General features: G+C 39.0%; 1 protein-coding gene across 1 annotated transcript in view; it reads left to right on the top strand.

Annotated features, from left to right (window-relative positions):
• LOC143301467 (phosphatidylinositol 5-phosphate 4-kinase type-2 alpha-like) overlaps positions 1-22,961 on the top strand; it is a 38,026-nt gene that overhangs the window by 1,196 nt on the left and 13,869 nt on the right. The window contains exons 2-4 of the mRNA XM_076615779.1: positions 17,566-17,663; positions 19,611-19,707; positions 21,089-21,238. Of these exons, the coding sequence (XP_076471894.1) occupies positions 17,566-17,663; positions 19,611-19,707; positions 21,089-21,238 (345 nt within the window). The remainder of the gene's footprint in view (positions 1-17,565; positions 17,664-19,610; positions 19,708-21,088; positions 21,239-22,961) is intronic.

Genomic DNA, 22,961 nt, shown 5'->3' with positions numbered 1-22,961 from the left:
CACACACACACACACACACACACACACATACACACAATGTTCTTATTATACACATGCAACACAACACACATTCATATTCATTATAGACAAATTGTCTAATTGGATTAGCTATCAGAAAGTAAATAAGAATAGTAGCCCCATGCATATTGCTGGCAGCATGCAATCTTTCTTTGTGTGTCATGGTTGTTCAGCACTTACTTCACCCTCCATGTAGACTCAAAGTAATACAGACCTTCACATGTTGAAAGAATATAATATAAAGCATGCAAAGTTGAAAGTAAACATAAATTTGCAAATAAAGTGATGAAAATTAGATGCATGGTTAAACATACATGTTTTTGAAATGATTTAAGTCATGTTTATGTAAGTTCTACAAGGCCTGTTTATAATTATCTCTACATTGTTTTCTATACTTTTGACATTACAAAGTATACAATGCACAAAAATATGCGCTTTATTTGCTGGCTAACTCAACCACCAGTCTCCACTTGAATGCAGTCACCCACCCACCCATTCATCCACCCAGCCACATACATATATACACGCACACACAGATTGGCATGCATACGTGTATGCACATAGACACACGCACATACACACGCGCGCGCGCGCACACACACACACACACACACACACACACACGCTGTATGTACATTTATTCATAATTTTCATTTCATGCATGTGTTTATAAATGCAAGCAAGCTCAGCATTTCACCTATCATACTACACACAGTAAATCACACTAGACATGGCATTTCTCCATTCCACATCACCAGCTCGCATTGATACATGGACACACACACACACACACACACACACACACACACACACACACACATACACATACATGTATGCACACAACACACACATTCATTCATGGCTTATTCTCATTGGTGCATTTACAGAAGCATAAACAATATCTCATATCACAGCAGTTTGCTTCAGTTGCTCAAGGAGACGTCACTGCGTTCAGACAAATCCATATGGGTGCAGTAGTCAGTGGTTAAAGTGTTGGACTTTTGATCTGAGGGTCCCGGGTTCAAATCTCGGTAACAGCGCCTGGTGGGTAAAGGATGGAGATTTTTCTGATCTCCCAGGTCAACATATGTGCAGACCTGCTAGTGCCTAAACCCTCTTCGTGTGTACATGCAAGCCATGTCAGCATTCGGGGGTTATGGAAACCAGAACATACCCAGCATGCACACCCGTGAAAATGGCTGCCTACATTGCAGGGTAAAAACGGTCATACACGCAAAAGCCTTCTTGTGTACACGTATATGAGTGAACATGGGAGTTGCAGCCCACAAACGGAGAAGAAGAAGAAAAAGAAAAATCCATTTATGCTACACCACATTTGCTAAAATGATGCTTGACCAGCAGTGTAATTCATCGCACTTTGTCAAGCTTTGAGGGAATTTGAAAAAAAAAAAGAAGAATGTTTAAATGAAGTGAAGAATGTCTTTTTAAAGTTTTTAAAAAAATTCTTTTTCTCCAGTACTAGTATCAATCAATTAGATTAACTGATTATACCCATTAATTCACACCTCACCCCTTCTTCTAGTTCTAGCTTCTCTCATAAACACAGCATGATAATCAGTACATAGTATAAATACACATACATACATGTGCACATTTACCTGCTCATGCCCACACAATTACATTTTATTATTCGCTTGTTTTTGTTGTTGTTGTCTTTGTTTTCTTTGTTTCCCCTTCATTCCTAGTCTATGGTATAATCATTAAATTCAGTGTTGAATGAAGTGTGTCCGGAGATTACTGGATATTCTAAAATGTTGGCCAATAAAAAGAATAGATTTAATGGAGCAAAATAATTTCTGTAAAAAGTGTAAGTATACACTCATCTTGATAGAATGGCAATGAACAGGCTATAGTTGGTCTATTCATAGTGCTTGATTCTGTGTGCCAGTTGTCATACTGTTTGATTCATGCCTTAAGACTGGTCTAGTTGTCACAAGAAGGGGGAAAAAAAGCCCCAAAGGTGAATGGCCACTTAATGTGGTGTGATAGATCCTGTTTTGTCAGCCATCAGTCTGTCAGTTACAAATGGTCAGACAATGCTTTTGTCAACTAGGATATTTTGACACTTCCATCAGTTGTTAATGACTCATATCAATACACTGACTGAGAAATCAGTGAACAGCGTCCCCAAAGCTTGGGTGAACTTTGATGCATATTTGATTAACTATTGTTTAGTATGTTAACAGTTAAATCAAATGTGCTGAATCACTAGTGAATCACTGAATACCAGTGACCGGTTATCACTCCTGGAGGGGGGGGGGAACATGCTATGAGTAAACTGAAGTACATGCAAGTTTTTAAAAATAGAATCACGCTGACTGATGAAATCATTTCAATTTTCATGTAACAGGGTGGGGGAAAAAAGCCCATTCATTGACATGTACTTGCATACACATGAACATATGCACACATCAATGGATGCTCCAGTTCTGATTTATAAGGAGATGGTTGGGGTTGAAAAATCATCTAATAATTGATATATATCCATGATAAAGTGATAGGGGGGGAGGGCAGTTGATTTGCTTTTTGGGTGGAGGGGGTAAGGGGGTGGGGGCTCATTCATACTGCTGCTTTTGCTTTATTTTCTTTTTCTTTTTCTTTTTTTATCTTGTGCATTTGTGCCCCTCCTTTCCCTACACTTGCTGCCCTTCAATCAAGTTGTTTTCTTGCTCCTGTTTATCTTTCAGATCTTTGACCTTATAACCATGATGGAAACATTATTTCCAGGGGGATGGGGGTGGGGGGTTAGAAAATGAAATTCTTGTTTTCTACCTGCAGGCAGTTTTGAGGTTCAGTCATCATGTCACCCATCCACACCCCCTTTTATATAAATATGTATGTATTTTGACTGTTTGGCTCAGGTGTTATAAAATAGATGACTGCAATCTCTGTGATATTGCCTTTTGGAGAAGATTGCCGCCATTTCACCATGATTACAAGGATGATTTAAAAACAAAACAAAAAACCTCTCCCTTTCTGAGAGAGAGAGAGAGAGAGAATTTGCCAGGGCATGACTGTGTGTGAGTGTGCTTCTGTCTGTGATGAAAACATATGTGTCAATGAACCTGTCCTTTCACTTTATCATGTTTATGGATGGGTTTTAGCCATTAATGTCTTCGTCATCAATATCAGTTAACTGGCTGTGAAAATCCACACACGCACGCGTGTGTGCGCGCACATACAGACACACACACACACACACACCGCACACACACACCCACTTACACAGACCCACTTTCAGACTAGAATAACTATCATACTGGGTGTAAAAAAAAAGTTCATACTGACTCCATGTAAAATGTGAAACTTTTGCTGATTTAGAAAACTATATACTGATTTCATGGCTGAATCTTGATTTTAGATATCTTTATATGTGTCATAATTATAAATGTCATATAGAACAAGGAGTTGGCATGACCCATTTTATATCACAGTTTAATAGAAACTGTCTTAAGTCCTAATGAGAATAACTTTATTATCTCCAACTGGAGAAATTTGGTCAGGTGCTTTATCACAACATAGACAAGTAAACAACATGGGGACCATAACTGTAAAAGTCAACAACAGCTTTTACAAATATGACGAAGACACAAATGTAAAAAATATCACATACACCGTTTCATACATACATCCACACACTGCAGGTAGTAACTGGTATTCTTAATATAAAAACAGAAAGAATTAAGAAACATTATTTTGAATATAATTATAAGCATAGCCTACTATATTGCACATTGATTATAATAGACAGATAAAATAAGAATAAAGATAAATTGCGGAAAACCACAACCAGATAATCAGCACACACCCACACCCACCCCCCACACACGGTTTACTTGATTAAACAAGAGTAATAAACATATGTTCTCATATAAAAGCATTTCGCATATTTGCTTTTAAAACATTGCAATTAATTATTACATCGTAATTATTAACAGAAATATATTTAGAATATGGACGTTAGCATTAGACATATTCCATTGTACATTCATTCTGCATATTGCACATTATTCATCCTACATATTGCACATTCATAATAACCAATTATCATGTTTTTAAGCTCAGTGAACACACACACACACACACACACACACACACACACACACACACACACACACACACACAGTTCTCAAGAATTTAAAAGGTGGATTGAACGTGGAATAAAAGTCTTCAGAGCTCTGGATTTCAACTTAAAAGTTCTGTAGCGTCGTGTTGATGGCAATAGCTCATAATACTTTGCTAAAATATGGGGGTTGTCAATTGCTATCTGCCTGCTTTTTTTAACCACTCGACTTTCATACAGCTCTTGCATACTAGCTTGTTTCACTCCCACAATTTTACTGCCTACACTCATGACATCGTTCAAAACACTTACTCCTCACTCCCAAACTTCCATACCAGCACATAAATGAAACTGTGAGCACTGATTCAATACAACATCAATAATAACTTTGAAGAATAGTTAAATTTATACCAACATTTCTAAGCTTCTGTAAACAAAAAATTTTAGATTGACATTTCTTATGAATGGAATCAACATGTCTGTCAAAAGTCAGCTTATTGTCTAAGATGGTCCCTAAATATCTATATTCATTGACCCTCTCCACTGTTTGACCATCAATAACAAGGTTAGCTACAGGCAAGGGGTCTTTCCAAAAATCTATTAACATTTCTTTTGTTTTCAATATGTTGCGATCCAGATAGTTTTCCTCACACCAAGAACAAAACTTTTTAATTTCACTGAAATAAATAGCATCAGAGTTGGACAGATCTTCAATAGCTGAATCACCAGAATATTTTATGGCAGGAGTTTCCTCCGTGCCTCTGCAGTCATTTGTGTACAGTGTAAATAGAACAGGGGACAGCACTGTACCTTGGGGTGCACCAGTAGAAGTAGAGTTCAGAGAAGAGTGGGCAGAATGAAAGCGGACGGACTGAGTTTTATTGAGAAGAAAACTTGCTATCCAAAGAGTAAGTTTCGGATCAACATCCAAGCTTTCTTCCCTTCTGCCCCCACCCCCTTCTGTGTCTGTGTCTGCGTGTGTCTGTGTCTGCGTGTGTCTGTGTCTGTGTTTGTGTGTCCATAACAGTGTGTTTGTGCGTGTGTTTTTGTTTGTGTGTGTGTGTGTGTGTGAGGAAGTGATGGGTATTTTTGTTCTTTGTCTTCCACTTCCTCATTATCATTTTCCCCCTTGGTATTGTATTATTCTGATGCTGAAATTTGAATTGTTTCACACTTGAAATTTTGAAATAAAGGTGAATATCTGACTGCCTTATGCTAAGTGTTTGTCATTTGACGGATGTGAGCACAGACTTCTCAGCTTACATTTGTCATTGGTGAATAATTTTTAAAACAAATATTACAAACTCATTAATGCGTCTTTAGGTGTATTGCTCAAATTTCTTGAACAACATTGCAAGCGTCTCAGTCTCTCAAGCATGGTTAATGCTGAGATATCATAATGACAGAAAGTGTAGAGTGCAGCCTTGTCACATAGTCCCAAACCTAAAACATGGACCTCTATAGTATCATCGTCATCCTCCTCTTTCTTCCTTATCATCAATACATGGAAATGTCACAAATTATGTGCCTTTCATGCCATGCTCTCATGGTTTCAATACCCCTCTACTTCCCTGTTGGGGTGGGTCCTGTCAAGGTTTTCATTGTCAGCAGATTCATAGGGGACTGTCTTTGGAGAGATGTGGTGTCAGTCTCCACTCTGGGCATGGACGCTCGCTCAGTCTGGTATCATGACTATGCCATTATTGTCGTCAGTAGGGGGCATAGTAGGTGGTGGCCAAAGTACATTGAATCAGAACAGGCACTACTGAACACCACTAAAGTGACTCAGCAGCAGTGCAGGGTCACCTCTGGTGTGTGGTCTCCTGGCTGCCTAACATCGATAGTTCCATGTGGACTGTTGACACTGGAACTGTGACAGATGAACTGGGTGTGGCTGTGTATAACTATAAGGGACTCAAAATGAACGGTGTGGGAGTAATGCCACTGAAACAGTCAGCTAATGAGGCAGCAACAAACAAACAAACAGAACAAAAACAAAAAAAAACCCTTGAAATGATTAGCTTTGGTGCATTTTACTGCTGTCAATTGTTGAAGATCCCAGTATATATGTTGTTCACCAGAGACAAATTTGAAGGAAGTGAAAAAAATCATATTGATTCAAGAAAACCTGATTCTTTAAGTTATCCTTTTTAGCTTGAAGAATCAATCAGTGTTAGTGTGTTAAATATTGGGTGTTTAAATTTTGATACGCTTTATTTTTATTTTTGTTTTTGTTTTTTATTCCTGAGATAGCCTGTGCATGACGATGATGTGAGTAACATGAATAAATGATTGTGGTGGTTGGAGGAGGGATATGTGTACAAGCTTCAGGAGGTCCAAGAGTTACAGTAAACCAATTTTTGTTTGATTGTTATTTTTATTTTATTTATTTATTTAATTTATTTATTTATTTATTTTTATTTTTTTATTTTTTTTTTTGTTGCATTGTCTTGTTGTTTCTCTGTACAACTGATTGTGTGTTTCTTTGTTTTTCAAGAGTGTGTAGAAATCTTGATTTTTTGACATTAATGACCATTCTGTGCTCTGAAACGGTAAGCTTTTATTGACTTCCTTATCAAAATAGAGAACGCCTTCAAACTCCCATATGACATTAATAGGAATATGCTTTATTGATTCTCCTTCCCCCTATGTTTTTGTTGTTTTTTTTACCCATTTCGGTGGACTCGTTGAGGCAGAAAGTATTAACCATTGCCATTTCCGCAGTCTCTTGTTCTTGTCTTGATGTCTGTGAGCATCACCCAGCCCATTGATCGGGATCATGAATTTGTGGACGTGGGAGAGTAAAGGGCCGGATAGTAGTTGTTTGCCAAGAAGATGTATAACAAGGAAAGCTCAGAAAGATTGACTATAATGTACAAATAATGATTTGCTAATTTCTGATTGAAATAAGCAGTAAATGGGAAAGCAATCAGGTCTTGATCTTTTTGTGTGGAGGTGGGTTTGTGTATTCCTTGATATATCTTCTTAGGCTTGTGTCTTGTCATTTGGATTTGAACTGAGTCAGTGTGTGTATCTTCTTTTGACATGCAGACAGAGATAGAAATGGGTGTGGACAGTTCTGATATGTCCTTGATGCAGAATATAGAGCTCCTTAGGACTACCGGTATGTTAAAAAAAAAGAAAAAAAAAGGAAGAAAAGAAAAAGATTTGAAAGAAGGAAATGTCATCTTTTGGGATCTGGATGTCAGGCTTCAATAATTCATTTTTCCTGCTGAGTCTAATGAGTTAAAAAAAAAAAAAAATCTCAAGCCTGCTGTGTCATCCTGTTCTTGTATTTCATGTCTGTTTGAGACTGTTTATCTCAATGATTCTGTTGTTGTTGAATATTATTCCATCTGTTTGCCAGGTCTACCACAATTGTTTTTAGGGAAAACACTTAAACAGTCTGGAGACTATAAATGACTGGATCTATTGATGTCTGTTGTTGTTTCGGAGGTTGGTGGTGGGGTTCGGTGGGCAAGGTGCCATCCATAAAGATATTCTGCGCAGTGCTCCAGTGAGAGTGTATCAGTCTTTGAACTACCATCAGCCTGATCACACTTCCATGGCTGCCTTTAACTGAATGATTAAGCTAGCCCAAACACAGCATTATAATGTAGTGCAGTGCCATGTCCCTAATTGGTCTACATGTGTCACATGTTTAGGTTTCAGCTCTAACAACAAATCAGTGTATATCATTACATGGTTAGGCTAATGAGAATAATGGAGGAATGATAAAGACCATTGCTGTGGCATAATTCTGTACTGTTGCATGCACTCATGCTGTGAGGAGAAAAAAGCATTGGCAAAACAACATTCAGGAATTGGGGGGGAAAATGATAGTCATATGATTTATTTATTTATTTATTTATTTTATATGAAAGAAGAAATTGTATTTCAAACTTTTGGCTTGTATCCTTACATTGGGCAATACAGGTATGCACACGCTTACTCCTGTTTGCATGCATATACACTTACACACACACACACACACACACACACACACACACACACATGAGCGTCATCAAGGACCAGGTTTCACCTTTGACATTTGATTGTTAAAAAAGAAAAAAGAAAAAAAAATCAGGTAAGGTGAAGACTGAAGAAGAGCAGAGCAGCATAAGTTGGAAGTCTGGAAATCAATGTGGCAGCAGCAGTGGCAACAATGGAAGCACGACTGTCTACACACCCCCTGAGTTGTAGAAGAAGAAGAAGAAGAAGGCATTCGGTGAAAAGTTGCACAGTTGCATTGGAACCCACCCTGACATGAAAAACACAGGCAAATCAATACAGAGTTTCGTTAGGATAAATCATCACCTCTTCCAGCATTGTTATTTGCCTTCCTTAGCTGAACACTCAGTGATCGCAGGAGAGGGGTGGAGAGGAGGGGATGAAGGGATGAAGGAGTGCAGTGTGGGGATGGGGCGTGGTAGTGAGGGATGTCTTGATGTATGCACTTTCAGGAGCAAAATTGATAAGTTGCTGAATGGAGTAGATAATTTGAGATGAAGAGATTGAAATGGCCATTGAATTGTTATTAACAAAAAACAAAACAATAAATTATATATTATTATTATTGTCTTGTCAGGCTGGTTGCCATGCATAAACATTAGAACATTCTTGTCAGAAGAAGGGAAAGTGAAATGTAGGGAAATTACTATTTCTGAAGCAGACCATGAGGAGCAGCTGGAGCTTGTGTTAACACTTGAAAGACTTTTGACTAATGTCAGTCTCCTGTCATTGTATATATACAGTATATTTACAAGGTTGGCTGGCCTATTTGCCAACTCCCCTCACATTTAGTATAGCTGAAAGGTGTGTTTTAGGAATGTGCCAGTACAGAGGTGTTTACTTGTTATTGTTTCATTTTGGGGGGGTTTGGTTTTGCCTTTCCACCTTTCATACTGTCTTGATTGCATTACCTTTTATAGCTCTCAACCCATACACACTGCCACACCCAGGCTTATTCCATTGCCATCCCAGTGCCAGCAGCTTTCAGGAATGTTTGTATGTCAGGTTGCCATGAGACTACCCATTAAAGAAGATCCTGTGCTGCTGCTGAGTGATTTCAATGAGCCAGGCTGAGTGAGCACCACCCCTAGAGTAGAGACTGCCATTGTTCCATCCAGTGACAATCCCTTTGAATCTGCCAGATTTGAAGACTCTGATGTGAACTTACCACAGACAGAAGTGAATGGGAAATCAAAAGAGAAACTTGTCATGGAGTCTTCTCTGAGACTCTTCTACTGTTCTGGGAGTCTTGTCTCCATGGGAACAGGGCATGAAAGGCCACACAATTTGGGATACTTTGTATTTTTGTGATGGACGAGTATGATGATGATGATGCGAACAATAGAAATCCTTTAAATTCAAAAGTTCAGTGTTCAGTACTACATAAATGCACTGTGGCATTAGTATGCTTCCTTTAGTAACTTGCCCTAGAGGCAACTCGACCTGAGGAAACAGACCCTTGCAGTGTTGGTCAAGAAATGTGAGCAGCACTGTAAATGATATACATCTGTGAAATAGATAACACTTGACTGTGGCCCCAGTCATTTCATTTGAGTCCTGAAGGCAGGAACTGGCTAGGGTCAGGAAAATAACATGATATATAATATATATACTAATATAGTGTGTGTTTGTGTACATGTGTGTGTGTGTATCTGTGTGCATGAACATGCATGTGTGAATGGTACTGAGCATGTGTTTGCTGGACAGTTGTATGGGTAATTGTGGCATTTGAATATAACTTCTCATGTAAACTTAGATTTTATCATGTTGATTGTGGCAGTTATGAAATATTGCATAAAGGTTTCCAAAAGCATGTTCGTAAAGGTTTCAAAAGGGGTGTTCTCCATTCAGTCACAAGGAAGTGAAAAGAAAACTGTGCCCATTACGGCCCGAAGATAGACTTCATTTCCTGTGCTTTACATTTGGTTCACCCATGGATAAAAGAGAAATCCTTGATGATTAATGCATTTTGCTGTGGACAGATAGATAATCCTAGCTGGTCTGGAGGCTTCCATATCTCTCTCTGTCTTTCTCTTACTCTCTCTTCCTTGCTTTTTTTAAATTTGACTTCTTCAGCTCTCCACTTCATATACATCCATGCCTCTCCTTTACATCAGTATGCTCGAGATTATGTGCGAGCATGAAGTTAACACACCCTTGGATGCACGCATGCATGTGTGTGTGTGTGAGCATGTTCGTGTAGAGACAGATGGACAGACACATATGCCCGCACGCATGCACGCACACACACAAGCACAAGCACTCACTCACTCACTCATGCATGCATGTGTGTGTGCACAATGATATGTACATACACAGATGGATGGACGTGTATGCCTTCATTCACACATGCATGCATGCAGGCATCCATGCAGACACGCATGCATGCATACACGTGCGCGCGCGCGCACACACACACACACACAAGCAGACTTTTGATATGCTGGTTGAATATATTTGCTGTTGTGACCAAAAGAATGAAATTTCAGTTCTCAAACTATGTACATTGGGGTTTAAAAGAATCCGATTTTAATAACTACTATAATATTAAAAATGATTACATTGCAGAGTGGTGTATGAGTCTGTCCAATAAGATATGCTGGATACTTTTAGGGGTATGCCTGTAACTTACTGCAGATGTGTTATGGGGGTATCTTCAATACTCTGATGAGATTCTTTATTAGATTTGCCTCAGCCTCCCAGAGGGAATGGAGAAGAGAACATCGATAGGGAGGAGTGTGACTGGACAGTACTGTATACGTCTCCTGAGCGGCTCAGTGGAGCAATGCCAGGAGTCAAAATGAATGGGTGGAAAAACTCCCCTCAGAGCTTTTACTATTCATGAACATTGTCACTTTCGATTGTGGGTTTGGTCTGATCAATCAAAAGCACAAAACTGCTTAAGAGATGAAATGTGCTAGCAAATTGTCTGCATGTGTAGATAATGTGTATGGACATGTATGTGAGTGTGTGTAGTGATGTGTGAGAGAAAAGCCTTTGAATATACAGACGTGTAATGAATATGTAGATGAACAAACAAATACTGTGAGTCATAGATGAATAACTTAAGAAATGTATTGTTGAGTAATACAACATTTTCAAATTAGTTTTCTACATTATGTAATGTGAATACCTATATGTGCATAATATATGGATAGAGGAATTGTCATAAAAACGCTTTATAGATTTTTTGTTTTCTGGTTCATGTATACACCTGCAGAACATCCCTTAAAGTTAAAAAGGCTTCCATGACAGGTGTGTTGGTACATAATGCTCTGTTAATGTTTAACCTCTTGTGTGTGTGTGTGTGTGTGTGTGTTTAATCAGTCCCCACTGGTTGTGTTGATGATATAGGACTCTGATAGCCTAATACCTGAACTGTGTGTGTTAATTTCCTGCCGAGTGTTGTCTTGGTTGTGGCATTATGTCATAATAAACCAACATAGTCCTGTCATACATGTTAGCTTTTTTCTTTCATTTCTTTCCCCTTCGGCCTTGAGTTGATGTGACGCAGCTTTTTTCTTTCATTTCTTTCCCCTTGAGTTGATGTGACGCAGCTTCAATGTGGATGGAATACCTTGCCTATTGCCCTTTTTTTTTCTTTTTTTTGTAGGTCACTGACAACAGAGAAAGATCATTCCTCTGTGCTCTCTTCTCTTGTGTTTGATATTGGCCTGCGTCACATTTCTTTTGTTTTTTTGTTTCTTTTTCTTTCTTCTTTTTTCATTACAAATTATGTGTTTTCTAGTAGCTGTCAGCCATACATTTCTTGATGGAGAAAAAGATTAGATTGAGTTTTGGAGATGAAATGTTAGAATTCACTCCTTTTCCTTTTCGCTATGCAATTTCTCAACAATGAAGATGGAGATTGCCATTGGATGGAGAGAGTTTCAGGGGTGGTATTGAAGGAGGAGGGGGCCAGGGGGTATTATTGTGTATTTTGACCCAGTTTCAGAGTGAAGGTGACTGGTGATAGTTTTTTGTTAAATTTGAAACTCTGCATCTGTTGATCCGTGCCACAGACCATTTATTTTAAAAGCTGGTATTGTGGTTTCTAGGGTGCAAAAACAAGTGGTATATATATATATAATGTGTGTGTGTGTGTGTGTGTGTGTGTGTGTGTGTGTGTTGTTTTTTAAATCAGATTTTGATCATTTGAGAAGTAAGTACTTTTGGAGGTTGTGAGTGACCTTGGAATGGTTTCTGAGGTTTTATGCACCTTTGCTTACATGCACAATGACACACATGCATGCAAAAGTTTTATTTAGTAGAAAAGTTTCAGGAATGCTGGTGATCATTCGTTAGATTGGACTTTAAAAGGTAACTGAAAGATTGCAGTGTATCTGGATTTATTTGAAAATTCACGTTGTTGAAAGAAAAAAGGTGGTTCAAATGCATTTAAGCTGCTTGTTAAAGAATTGGAGAAGAAGAAGCCAGATCAAATGATGGGCTTGTGTATGTCAAGGTCAGGCATCTGCTTTTCTTTTTGCAACAGCAAATGTGGTGTAATGCACATGGATTAGTTCACACGCTTTGACACCTCCTTGAAACTGAAATGGATAGGACATGGATGGCTGATAAAGGAAGGGCTCATTTACTGATTTAGTATATAACGGACAGAAAATATTATCAGAGTGAGAGCTATATTATCAGTGGTTTTTCCACTGCAATGTGAATTAATTTACAGCTTAGTCTTTTGTGAAGTGCTATGAAATTCACCTTCACCTTTCACCTTTTGTCCCGTGACCCACCGGGTCGTGGGCTTTTGGCCTCTGACACCAGCTCTGGCATCTTCAGATGAGTCCAGGTCTTGACGTCATCTGTCCAGCTTCTCCTTGGTCTTCCCCTCTTTCTTCCGCCCTCAGTGGTGCCCTGCAGGATGGTCTTGCACAGGGTGTTGTGGCGGTCTCGTGGCCAAACCACGTCAGCTTCCTCCTTTTGATGGTGGCCAGGAGGGATTCTTGATGTCCGGCAAAGGCTTCGACTTTGCTCCGGACATAGTTGTTGGTCTTGTGTTTGACCCATGAGATGTGGAGCAGCTTTCGGTAGCATTTCATCTCAAATGCTTGGATCCTCTTCTCAAGCTCGGCTGACAGTGTCCAGCTTTCACATCCATACAGGAGAATGGTGAGCACTAAAGATCTGTACAGTTTGAGTTTGATGGCAAGGGAAATGCTCCTGCTCCTCCAGATCTTGTCCAGTTTTGCCATTGCTGATGTTGCTGTTGCAAGGCGGATCTTCACTTCTGTGTTCGACCTGCCGTCCTTTGTAAGTGTTGCTCCCAAGTAATTGAAGGCTTCCATCTCTTCAAGTTCCTGGCCATACTATGCAATTAGGAGGCAAGATTTGTACTGGCTCTTAGTGCTGCAGCCTTGGGGGCTAGTCGTCCTTTGGGAACCATCCCAACACCAGCTGTCCTAAAAACCCTCTTGTATGAGAAAGTGGTGATGTAACTTTGGCAAGAAATTCTCCACCATAATCAAATTCTAGCCCAGATTGTCGGGACAGCAGATACCTCCACTGCTGTCCTGGTGGTGATAGTCAGACACGACTGAATATCATTCATTCACATATACGTTGTCATTATGTTTTGGATAGATGAAGTTAATCATTGGATGTTAGACTAATAGAAGGGTGAAATAACCAAGTGATTAGAGCACTGGACTGTCTGAGGGTCCAAGGTTTGAACCTCTGTCCTGTCACCATATGGTTTAAAAGTGGAGATTGTTTTTTCCAGTCTCCCGGGGAAACTACTAGTATAATAATCCCTTTCACATGTACAAAAACATGCAGATGATCAAATATGCATGTAAGAGATCGTGAACTCCATGTCAGTGTTATGTGGGTTTTGGAATCTTTATCATACCCAGCATGCTCACACTTGAAAACAGAATACTGCTGCATTCACAGCAGGGTATAAGATGATCATACTTGTAAAAGCCTACTTCAACATTTGTACTGTAAGTGAATATATATATTTGTTTTTTTATGGGAGTTTCAGCCCACGAACATAAAAGAAAAAGAAGAAGAGAAAGGAAAGAGAGGAAAGAGGAAACTGTGTGCACCAGACATGAGTAATCCAAGTGGAGAAGGGTCCTTTTTTCTTTTCTTTTTTTAAGAGGCAGTTGGTGATCGTTTGAAAAAGGTGGGAAGGGAATGCTTGGGGCGAACAATAGCCAGCGTTGTTTCCTTTTCTCTGTGAAAATGGCTCTAACATCTTAAGCTTCCTACTGATCAGGAAAACAGAAAGCTGGCAAGTGTATGGGGAAGGAAGAACCTTGGTATGGGGAAAACAGATTTGTGTGTGTGTGTGTAATAACATTGGAGACACACCCATCTCTGTATGTGCTTTTGTGTTCCACCAATCCATTAAGTGATCGAAGAGAAGAGGGTCTGTGGTGCATTTATAAAGGCATAAATGGGTGTATGTCATACTCATAGAATCAGATGTTGAATAGTTCAGTTCAGGTTTAGTTGATTAATTACCTTACTGAACATTTCCTGATGATCCGATGATGTGAATCTGTTGTAAACACACACACACACACACACACACACACACACACACACACACACACACACACACACACACCACACACACACACACACACACACACACACACACACACACACAAGCCATTATATCCCAGTTTATTTGTCCATTCACACTTTGTCCAAGCCATTAGGTCTCAGTTTATCTGTCCATGTACTTTGTCCAAGCCTTCTCTGTCTTTACAATTTACACACATAACATGAATCCACGCTTACTCACAGACACACACACACACACACACACACACTTGACTGCATATGATACAGTTATCACTTGTCTTCTGAACAAGAAATAGTTTATAGGTCAATAATTTGAACTGAATCAGTGGCATTTCTTTGTTTCTCAACTGTTCCATTGTTGTGAAGAACTCCTAGAAGCCTGTTATGATGTCTCGTACTGAGAATTTACGAGTAATGATAAAGCAGAATTTTGTTTATAGAAATGTGAAAGGAAGGAGACAAAAAAAAACAATCTCAGCTAATGTCAAATGGATAGATCCATACATCACCAGCATAATATTTGCGTAATTAAAACACTGGGCTGTCAAGGAAAACATTGTGTGAACAAGCACTTGCACAAACGCACTATCTTTAGCTTTGACAAAATCAATTGAAGTGAGATTTATAGCCCTTCTCCCCACAACCCCCTTCATCTTCCCTGATAACCTCAGGTCATCTCCCTGCCCTTTCCTGTTGCCCATTTGATTTTCCCTCCATCCACTCATACACACGCAGGCACACAATTTTTTGCAAATACACACACACACATGCACAACATGTATGCAACAGTTTGCAGTCTCACAGACACAAAGGTCCAACAAACAACTGTATGCAGGCCCAACACTACACATAGAAGCATACACATGTCCAAACACGTACACACACACACACACACACACACACACACACACACACACACACTTTTTCAAGTTGATCCAAGCTGTCATTGATATTTAGGATGTTGCTGAAGGTTTCATGTGTTGAATAGGGATTAAGATGATCACAAGTATGGAACAGATAGTTGAGGATCAGTGACATCTCAAAGAGTTCACAGTGTACATATTCCTGTGTGCGTGCTCATGCATGTGCGCTTGGATGCACATGTACTGACACACTTATCTCGTACTTGCATATTCATACACATATCCATACTACTTTCAAACAAATTTCTTTTTAACAAGCATGCATGTGCATATTCACATACTTTGTTCTCTGTTCTCTGTTCACACATACAAACACAAACATGCACTCTCTCTCTCTCTCTCTCTCTCTCTCTCAAGTCATTCACACAGGCAGCTCTTTCCATCTTGGTTGTCACAGACGACCAAAAGGTTGTAGTATTTTTGTTATATATTTTTTTTTGTTCAGATGGGGGTTTGAATCTTTATCATCCCCTTTTCGGCAGGCGAAGTTGGCGGGTGCAGTGTACTGCTGGGATTTATTTCTGAGGCGGGTGTGTTGCTGTTGTTTGTGCTCAGGCTTTTTATCATGCATGTTTCTCTTTGTAGCTGGTTGTAGGGCCAGAGGCGTGCCATGGTTGTGTAACAATGTTTTGCGACATAATTTATGTGTTAAGTTTTTCTTAAAGTTTTCGTGTATAATGTATTTGTAGGTTGACGTAGGTGTTTAATGGATCTTGGGGAGAGTGTCCTTGGAGGAGGTCATGAGGAGAGCGGCGTTTGGCTGCTGCAGTTGTTTGGTTGTTTGTTGTTTGTTCTATTCTCCCTCTGTTGACAACCAAGTGTCCGCCAGATGGGAATATCAGCGTACGGTGTATCTTCGTTTCTGTGTTTGGCACCTTTAGTTGTTGTCGCTGTGCGTAGGCCAGTCATTCATTCATTCATTTTGCCCATCGCTCCTGGTGGAGCATAGGCCATCGACGACCCCTCACCATCGCACTCTGTTCTGAGCTGTTCTGGTCATTCCAGTCCAGTTGGTCCCTTGCTGCTTCAGCTCTGCCTTGGTGCGTAGGCCAGTGGTTGCAGGTTTTTGTTTTGTTTTGTTTTTTTTTGTCTGGTCAAAGTTTTCCTGGACGCTGTTCTAACCAAGAGGCTCCATTTAGTGTTCGTCTTCGTGGCGTTGGATCTTCCACTGGTCTCTAGGTCACATTATTTTTGACCACCCGCCTCATGGTACCGGCAACGGGTCTGCCAACGTTGCTACTGACGCTTCGTTCGGAGGACCACTTCTTCAGCCTGCTAGCGTCTTCAAGGATTTCACCTTTTCATGTTTGACAGTGATAGTTCCATGTTCAAAAGGGAAAGACAATTCAATGCTTCAGTTTTTTTCTTTTCTGCTCCTGAGGACTCTTGGTCAGATTTCACTCTTGACATTTGTGCTTCAGTAACATATATTTTTTATTTATTTGTGTGTGTGAGATAATAATTGAAACTTGGTCAACTGCATATTCGCATACACTCACATACTCGCACATATACATGATACTCACTTGTGGAGAGTGAGAGAGAAAGTGTGGACTGAAATGATGCTTTCCTGTGTTTAATGTTGGTTATCTGTGTTTAAATGTTGGAGTGAGTGGGGTTGAGATGAGGGCCCCCCGAGTAAACTTGAAGTGTTTCTTTAGTAATTGACAGTGTGGCCATACCCATCAGTATCCTTTGGATACTTTGTTGAAGGAAATGAGTACTTTTGTTGTTGTTCCTTCTAAGTAATTTTTTTTCCGTTATTTTATTTAATTTATTTTTTTAAATACATTCATACCATTTCTGTGTGGGCTTGTTGGTGTTGTTGCATCTGTAATGGGGCATTGGGGGGGTGGGGGGGGTGGGGGGGGGGGTGTACGTCCGCTTTAGCAGGTGTTTGACATTGGTATAGCATTCATACCAAAATTAGGGCATGTGCAGTCCAGTGATGACATGTTGAACCTTTGTCTGTTACAGGTCAGTGAGCTGAACCGTGTCAACATGCATGTTATGTTGATGCCTGATGACTTCAAGTCCTACAGCAAGATCAAAGTGGACAACCACATGTTCAACAAGTAAGTTGGCAGGCATCTAACAGAAGGCTGTTTGTTACACTGTAAGTGGACAAGCACGTGTTCAACAAGATTGTATTGTATTTTACATGCATATAGACCACTATGTGTTTAACAAATATATTAGCAGGAATCATCCAGCTGAAAACGAAGACATATTTATATGTGTGTCTTTTTACGAAAAAATCCCATATTATCAAACAGATGACATTATGTTTATATGAATGGGTTATTTAGAAAGAAATGTGTTAATAAATCACTGGTTATGCTGATTTTTCTGTACATACAGTTCTGTAGTCTTCTGGAACTGTAGAGTAAATGTATCCAGAGATGTCTTACAAATACAAAGCAAAAAAGAGCTGAAATAAAAGCACCAAAGCTACTCACCAAATCTGTTGTGTGTGCATGCAGAAATGCATGCATGCACAGAGCTTGTACTCTTTTCTTCTATTTAAAATGTTCACACACACATGCTTGCACATACAGGATGACAGCAAGATATGGAAATGACACAAATATCATGGGTGAGGATATTCAGTGCATGCACTCTGTTCAAATAAGAAAACAGCTATTGCAAGATTGGTATTGTGTTTAGGTGACACCAGTGCATAATCAGATTTAAATTAGAATATACATGATTGAAATGAAAACATGTTTCTTTTGTTTTTGTTTTTTAAATGCACCCAAATAGATTTAACTTACACACAAAAATATGAATGTATATCATTATGTGTACCTACTTCGTGCTGCCAGAAATGTTTACAGAAAAGCCTCAGTGTGTGTATGTGTGTGTGTGTTTGTTAGAGAGAGAGAGAGAAACTGTGTGTGTGTGGGTGTGTGTGTGGGTGTGTGTGTGTGGGTGGGTGGGTGTTTGTGTCTGTGTGCACATGTGTGTGTGAGAGAGCAAGTGTATATGAGTACATATGTGCATGCTGAGTGTGTCAAAACAAACGTTTTTGCGTGACCTTTGAATAGAAAATCATTGGGGGAAAAAGCCCGGAGTGTTCCTGGATGTATTCATTTTGAAAATAGAATATTTTTCATGACAAAAAGCTACTTTCCACATGCTGAGGATTTGGCTGGGTATTAACAAAACCACAATGTTTACCCATGTAAAAATAGAACTTCAGACCCTATTCAAAATTTTTACACAGAAAACTACCTTTATTCATACCCGCTGAACTGGTTTTATATTGTACCTGGCTTAACAGGCACTGGGTAGGCGACATGAAAGATTTCATTTTATACTTAAAACACATTTCTGGTCCTGTCCTGTCAGGGCTTGCAGCATTCTGAGTATCAGATTATGATACTTCTTGAAGGAGGGAATTCAGACAAGTGTACAGGATAGTCTCTTTTTCATCATCCAGCGGTGACAAGGACAAGGAGCTGATCAGCTGATTCTTCCTTGAAATTGTTTTAAATTATGATGTATCCAGTAGCACTTTCCTGTCTATAAAGATCTTGCATACCTGGCAACCATGGTGAGCTAAAAGATGCTCATTCATAGCCATGATTGAGGCTGGAGAGGATGCCTGGGTTCATTTTTCCAAGTCAGAACAAAAACAAAACACACACACACACACACACACACACACACACACACACCAAAAAAACCCCCAGAAAACCAACACACAACAACAGATTTGCGCTGAAAGGCCAGATCAAGATGAGGAAAATTCAGTAGCAGTACAAAAATTTGGTGCTTCATTTCTTAGATGATTCCAGCCTTTATGGACATGCTTTTAAATTAAGTTAAATTCCTTATGGTCCATTGGCATTTTGAAGGACTAAAAATCATAAGGAATTTTAACTCGGTAGCGTTTGATCCTGTAAGTTGTATTACTCACCTTCAAAGGGAAGAGAGTAGGAGGAGGGAAAGAGTAGGGGAGAAGGACAGAGCAAGGAAATAAACTGCATTGTAACAATGTGTACCATGCTTTCTTTCAGGGACAGCATGCCCAGCCACTTTAAAGTCAAAGAGTACTGCCCCCTTGTGTTCAAGAATTTGCGGGACAGATTCGGTATAGATGATACACAATACATGGTACGTTTTCAGTCTCTTCTTGGAAGAGATCTAATGTTTTCTGCTTTGTCTCCATTCTGCTTCTCTCTGTGTGTGTGTGTGTGTGTGTGATTTATGAGCATGGTAATATAAATACCTGTGCATCAGAAATACTTTAGTAACATGAATCTGCAATGCAGTATGGCTGTGATTTAGTTCTTTTTAAATGTTTGTTTTTATTTCATTTATTTGTATTTTTTTACATTACACAGAATCACCGAAAAGGTTAAAAAAACAAACATGGAGGAAACTAGATGCCAGTCAGCTTATTCAGAATTGTTATAACAGAGTTCTCTTGCATTGTATCATCCATGCATCAAGTTAGCAGTAGCAGTCCAATCAGACCACATTCATGGCTGTGTTGTATCTTTTCCTTTTATGCCCCTTACATTGCTAAAGTATAAAAGAATGTTTTGCAATGGATCTTTATGGCTTGCTTGGAATCAAACATTGGTATATAGTGTCCAAACCTGCCAGGTGGTAGAACACAGTGCTGCATGTCAAGTGGACACATTTCTTCTGTATTTTCTGCAGAGAATTCTTAATCTGTTTGGGACTTGCCACTGCATGCATTACATTTTGTATTCAGATACGTGGTATCTTAGCTGATATGGGTATTACTCTATTGTTGTTTGTTTGCTTTGTTTTGGTTTGGTTTGCTTTGCTTTATTCAGTTGAAAAATCTGTTTGGCTGATTGGTCTTGACCGTTTTGATAGAAAGCTGTGTTACTTAAAAAAAATTTTTTTTTAAATCTATCATCATTCCTGACTTAAGACTAATAAGAGGATACCATTTGTTTTGGTCTTCATGTTTCATTGCATTTGTTTTGCAATGATTTTGTAAAAGATGTGTTTGATGTGCAAAATTCTTTACTTCTTCACAACACCTCTTGCAGATATTGATTGAAAACTTGATTCTTTGGCTTGAAGTTCTGTGCCTTTGTCACCCCCACACCCCCCCCAGCTACATCCACCCCTGTTTTCAGTTTTTCTCTTTAGGTTTCTGAAAGGTTGGCACCACCACATTAACAGCAGTTCATGTTTGTGTTGAAACTGTGCGTTACTTTCTCTTTCCAGCTGAGCTCTTGATTTTTGTCATGTTTGTTTGGCAGCATGTGTAATGTAGATACTGATTTCCACTTTGAACATAATTTGTTTGACATTTCTGTGTGTTTGTCTGTCTGTCTCTCTGTTTCTCTCTCGTTTCGTGCTGTAATATACTGTATCTTTCTCCTTTTTTCTGTCTTTTTTACAATCTTTTTTTCTCTTCCTATGTTTATCTCCTTCCCTCCCATCTTTCCAGTCCCTCCTCCCCCCCAATCACCCATTCTCTCATTTTTGACACTGGCATTGTGAATTGCAGGTCTCATTGACAAAACACATCATGTCCACCGATTCAGCGGGGAAGAGTGGTGCCCGATTGTTTTTGTCTCGTGATAAACGCTACTTCATCAAAACACTTGTGTCGGAAGAGGTGGAGATGATGCATCACATACTCAAACAGTATCATCAGGTGAGAGCATGTATGTCAACAGTCTAATTAGCATGTTGACTGCTTGGCATCATCATTGTTTTGATTGGTGCTGTGGTTTATACAGTTTAAAATCATACCTTTCCTGTGTGATTGTGTCTTCGATGTGTATTCGCTTGCAAGGTGATGATTATCTTTAGTCAAAACAGGGGGTACTTAAGATGTTTTTGTGTTACTGAAAGATAGATAGAGGGAGCTTTTTCCATGGCTAAGTTGATTTGTAGCTCAGTGTTTTGTTGTGATGTTCTAATAACCAGTGTGATCCATACATGTGAAACATACTCGAGGTGCATAAGGATGCCAAAAAAGAGGAGGGGAGAGAAAGTAATAATGTAGTTTATGTGTAGTGAGTTGGATATGTAATCACAGTATTTTCCGTAGGTCCTTCCACAGTGTGCTCACAGTCACATAAAAACACATAATTTGTTTCCTTTCCTGCTTTCTTGTGTGTGTTACTGTTATTATAGATGCTCTTTTTTTTTCTTTTTTCTTTTTTTAACATGATAAATTGAAAGAACATTTCAGCATTTCCATTTCAGCTTTTGTTGTTATTCTGATGTGACAAAAATATTTTCAGGTCCAACATGGGTGTTTTGTTTGTTCTGTTGTTCTTCTGACAGAAAAAGTGTGTTAGCAAGGGTACAGTACTAGTTTTATGAATAGCTGTGTCACAGATGTGGGTGATTTAGTGTAGCAGAGCAGATTAAGGTATGTGCATTTGAGTGGGTATGGTGAATATTCATGTTCAGTTGAGCAAACAATGATTCAGAAAGTGGAAGGAAGTTCTCTCAAGTGGCTGAGGAAACTACTTATCTCCATTGGTATGTTGGGATCTTTTCAATAAAATGTTTTCCTTGGCCGGGATGGGACTCTCAAGGCCATGTTTTCAATGCAGCATTAATTGTTGATTGGTTGTATAATTGAATTCAATTTACAAGATTGTTTTGATTTGTTTTGATTTTAAGCAATATTCTATCTCAAAATGTCACAATCATAAATACAATGAATTCAACAGGACAAGAAGAAATTCTGATGAAAAGAACTTTCTTGTTTGTTTTTAGCAGCATTCATTGATTTAAATAGTATCATTTTATTTTGTTTGTTTGTTTATGTATTCATGCCAGCTTCTGTGATCCTGTTAGATGTCTGTTGATTTTTTTCTTTTGAGTGTGTGCATAGTTTGATGCTTTTCTTGTGTATATATGTTTTTTGTTTGTTTTTTGTTTTGTTCTTTGTTGGTAATGTCTTTGTTTTTCTTCTACTGCATTCATACACATTGTTTTTCTTCTACTGCATTCATACACATTAACCCTTTCTCAAGTCCCAAGGCTGGATGGAAAAAAAACATCAGTTGTTTATCTCATTTCCGTGTTAAATAGAATTTCTAGCCTTCATGAAATTTGATTTGTAAACTCTGTGGTTAGGGAAGAACACATATTTAGCCATTTTATCTATATGAGTTTTTTTATTTTCTCAATCCCAACAGCAGACCATCTTTAAAGTTATTGTCATGGCACAGATATTGATGACTTCTTCCCCCCAAACCCCATCCTGTTCACTCTTACATCAGGACCATCATCCTGATTCTGTTGTTCACCTATTCATTTTTCCCAAGAAGAAGATTGAAAAGGTAGGGGGTAGTTATGGTCATTATAGTCGTCAGGCACCATCCTTACCAGTCTGAAGAAGAAAGGGGGTGGGATGA

The sequence above is a fragment of the Babylonia areolata genome, chromosome 2 (genome assembly GCF_041734735.1).
Source record: "Babylonia areolata isolate BAREFJ2019XMU chromosome 2, ASM4173473v1, whole genome shotgun sequence".
Lineage (NCBI taxonomy): Eukaryota > Metazoa > Mollusca > Gastropoda > Neogastropoda > Buccinidae > Babylonia > Babylonia areolata.
Note: the sequence above shows the minus strand (reverse complement) of the source record. Positions and strands in the feature narration are given on the sequence as shown.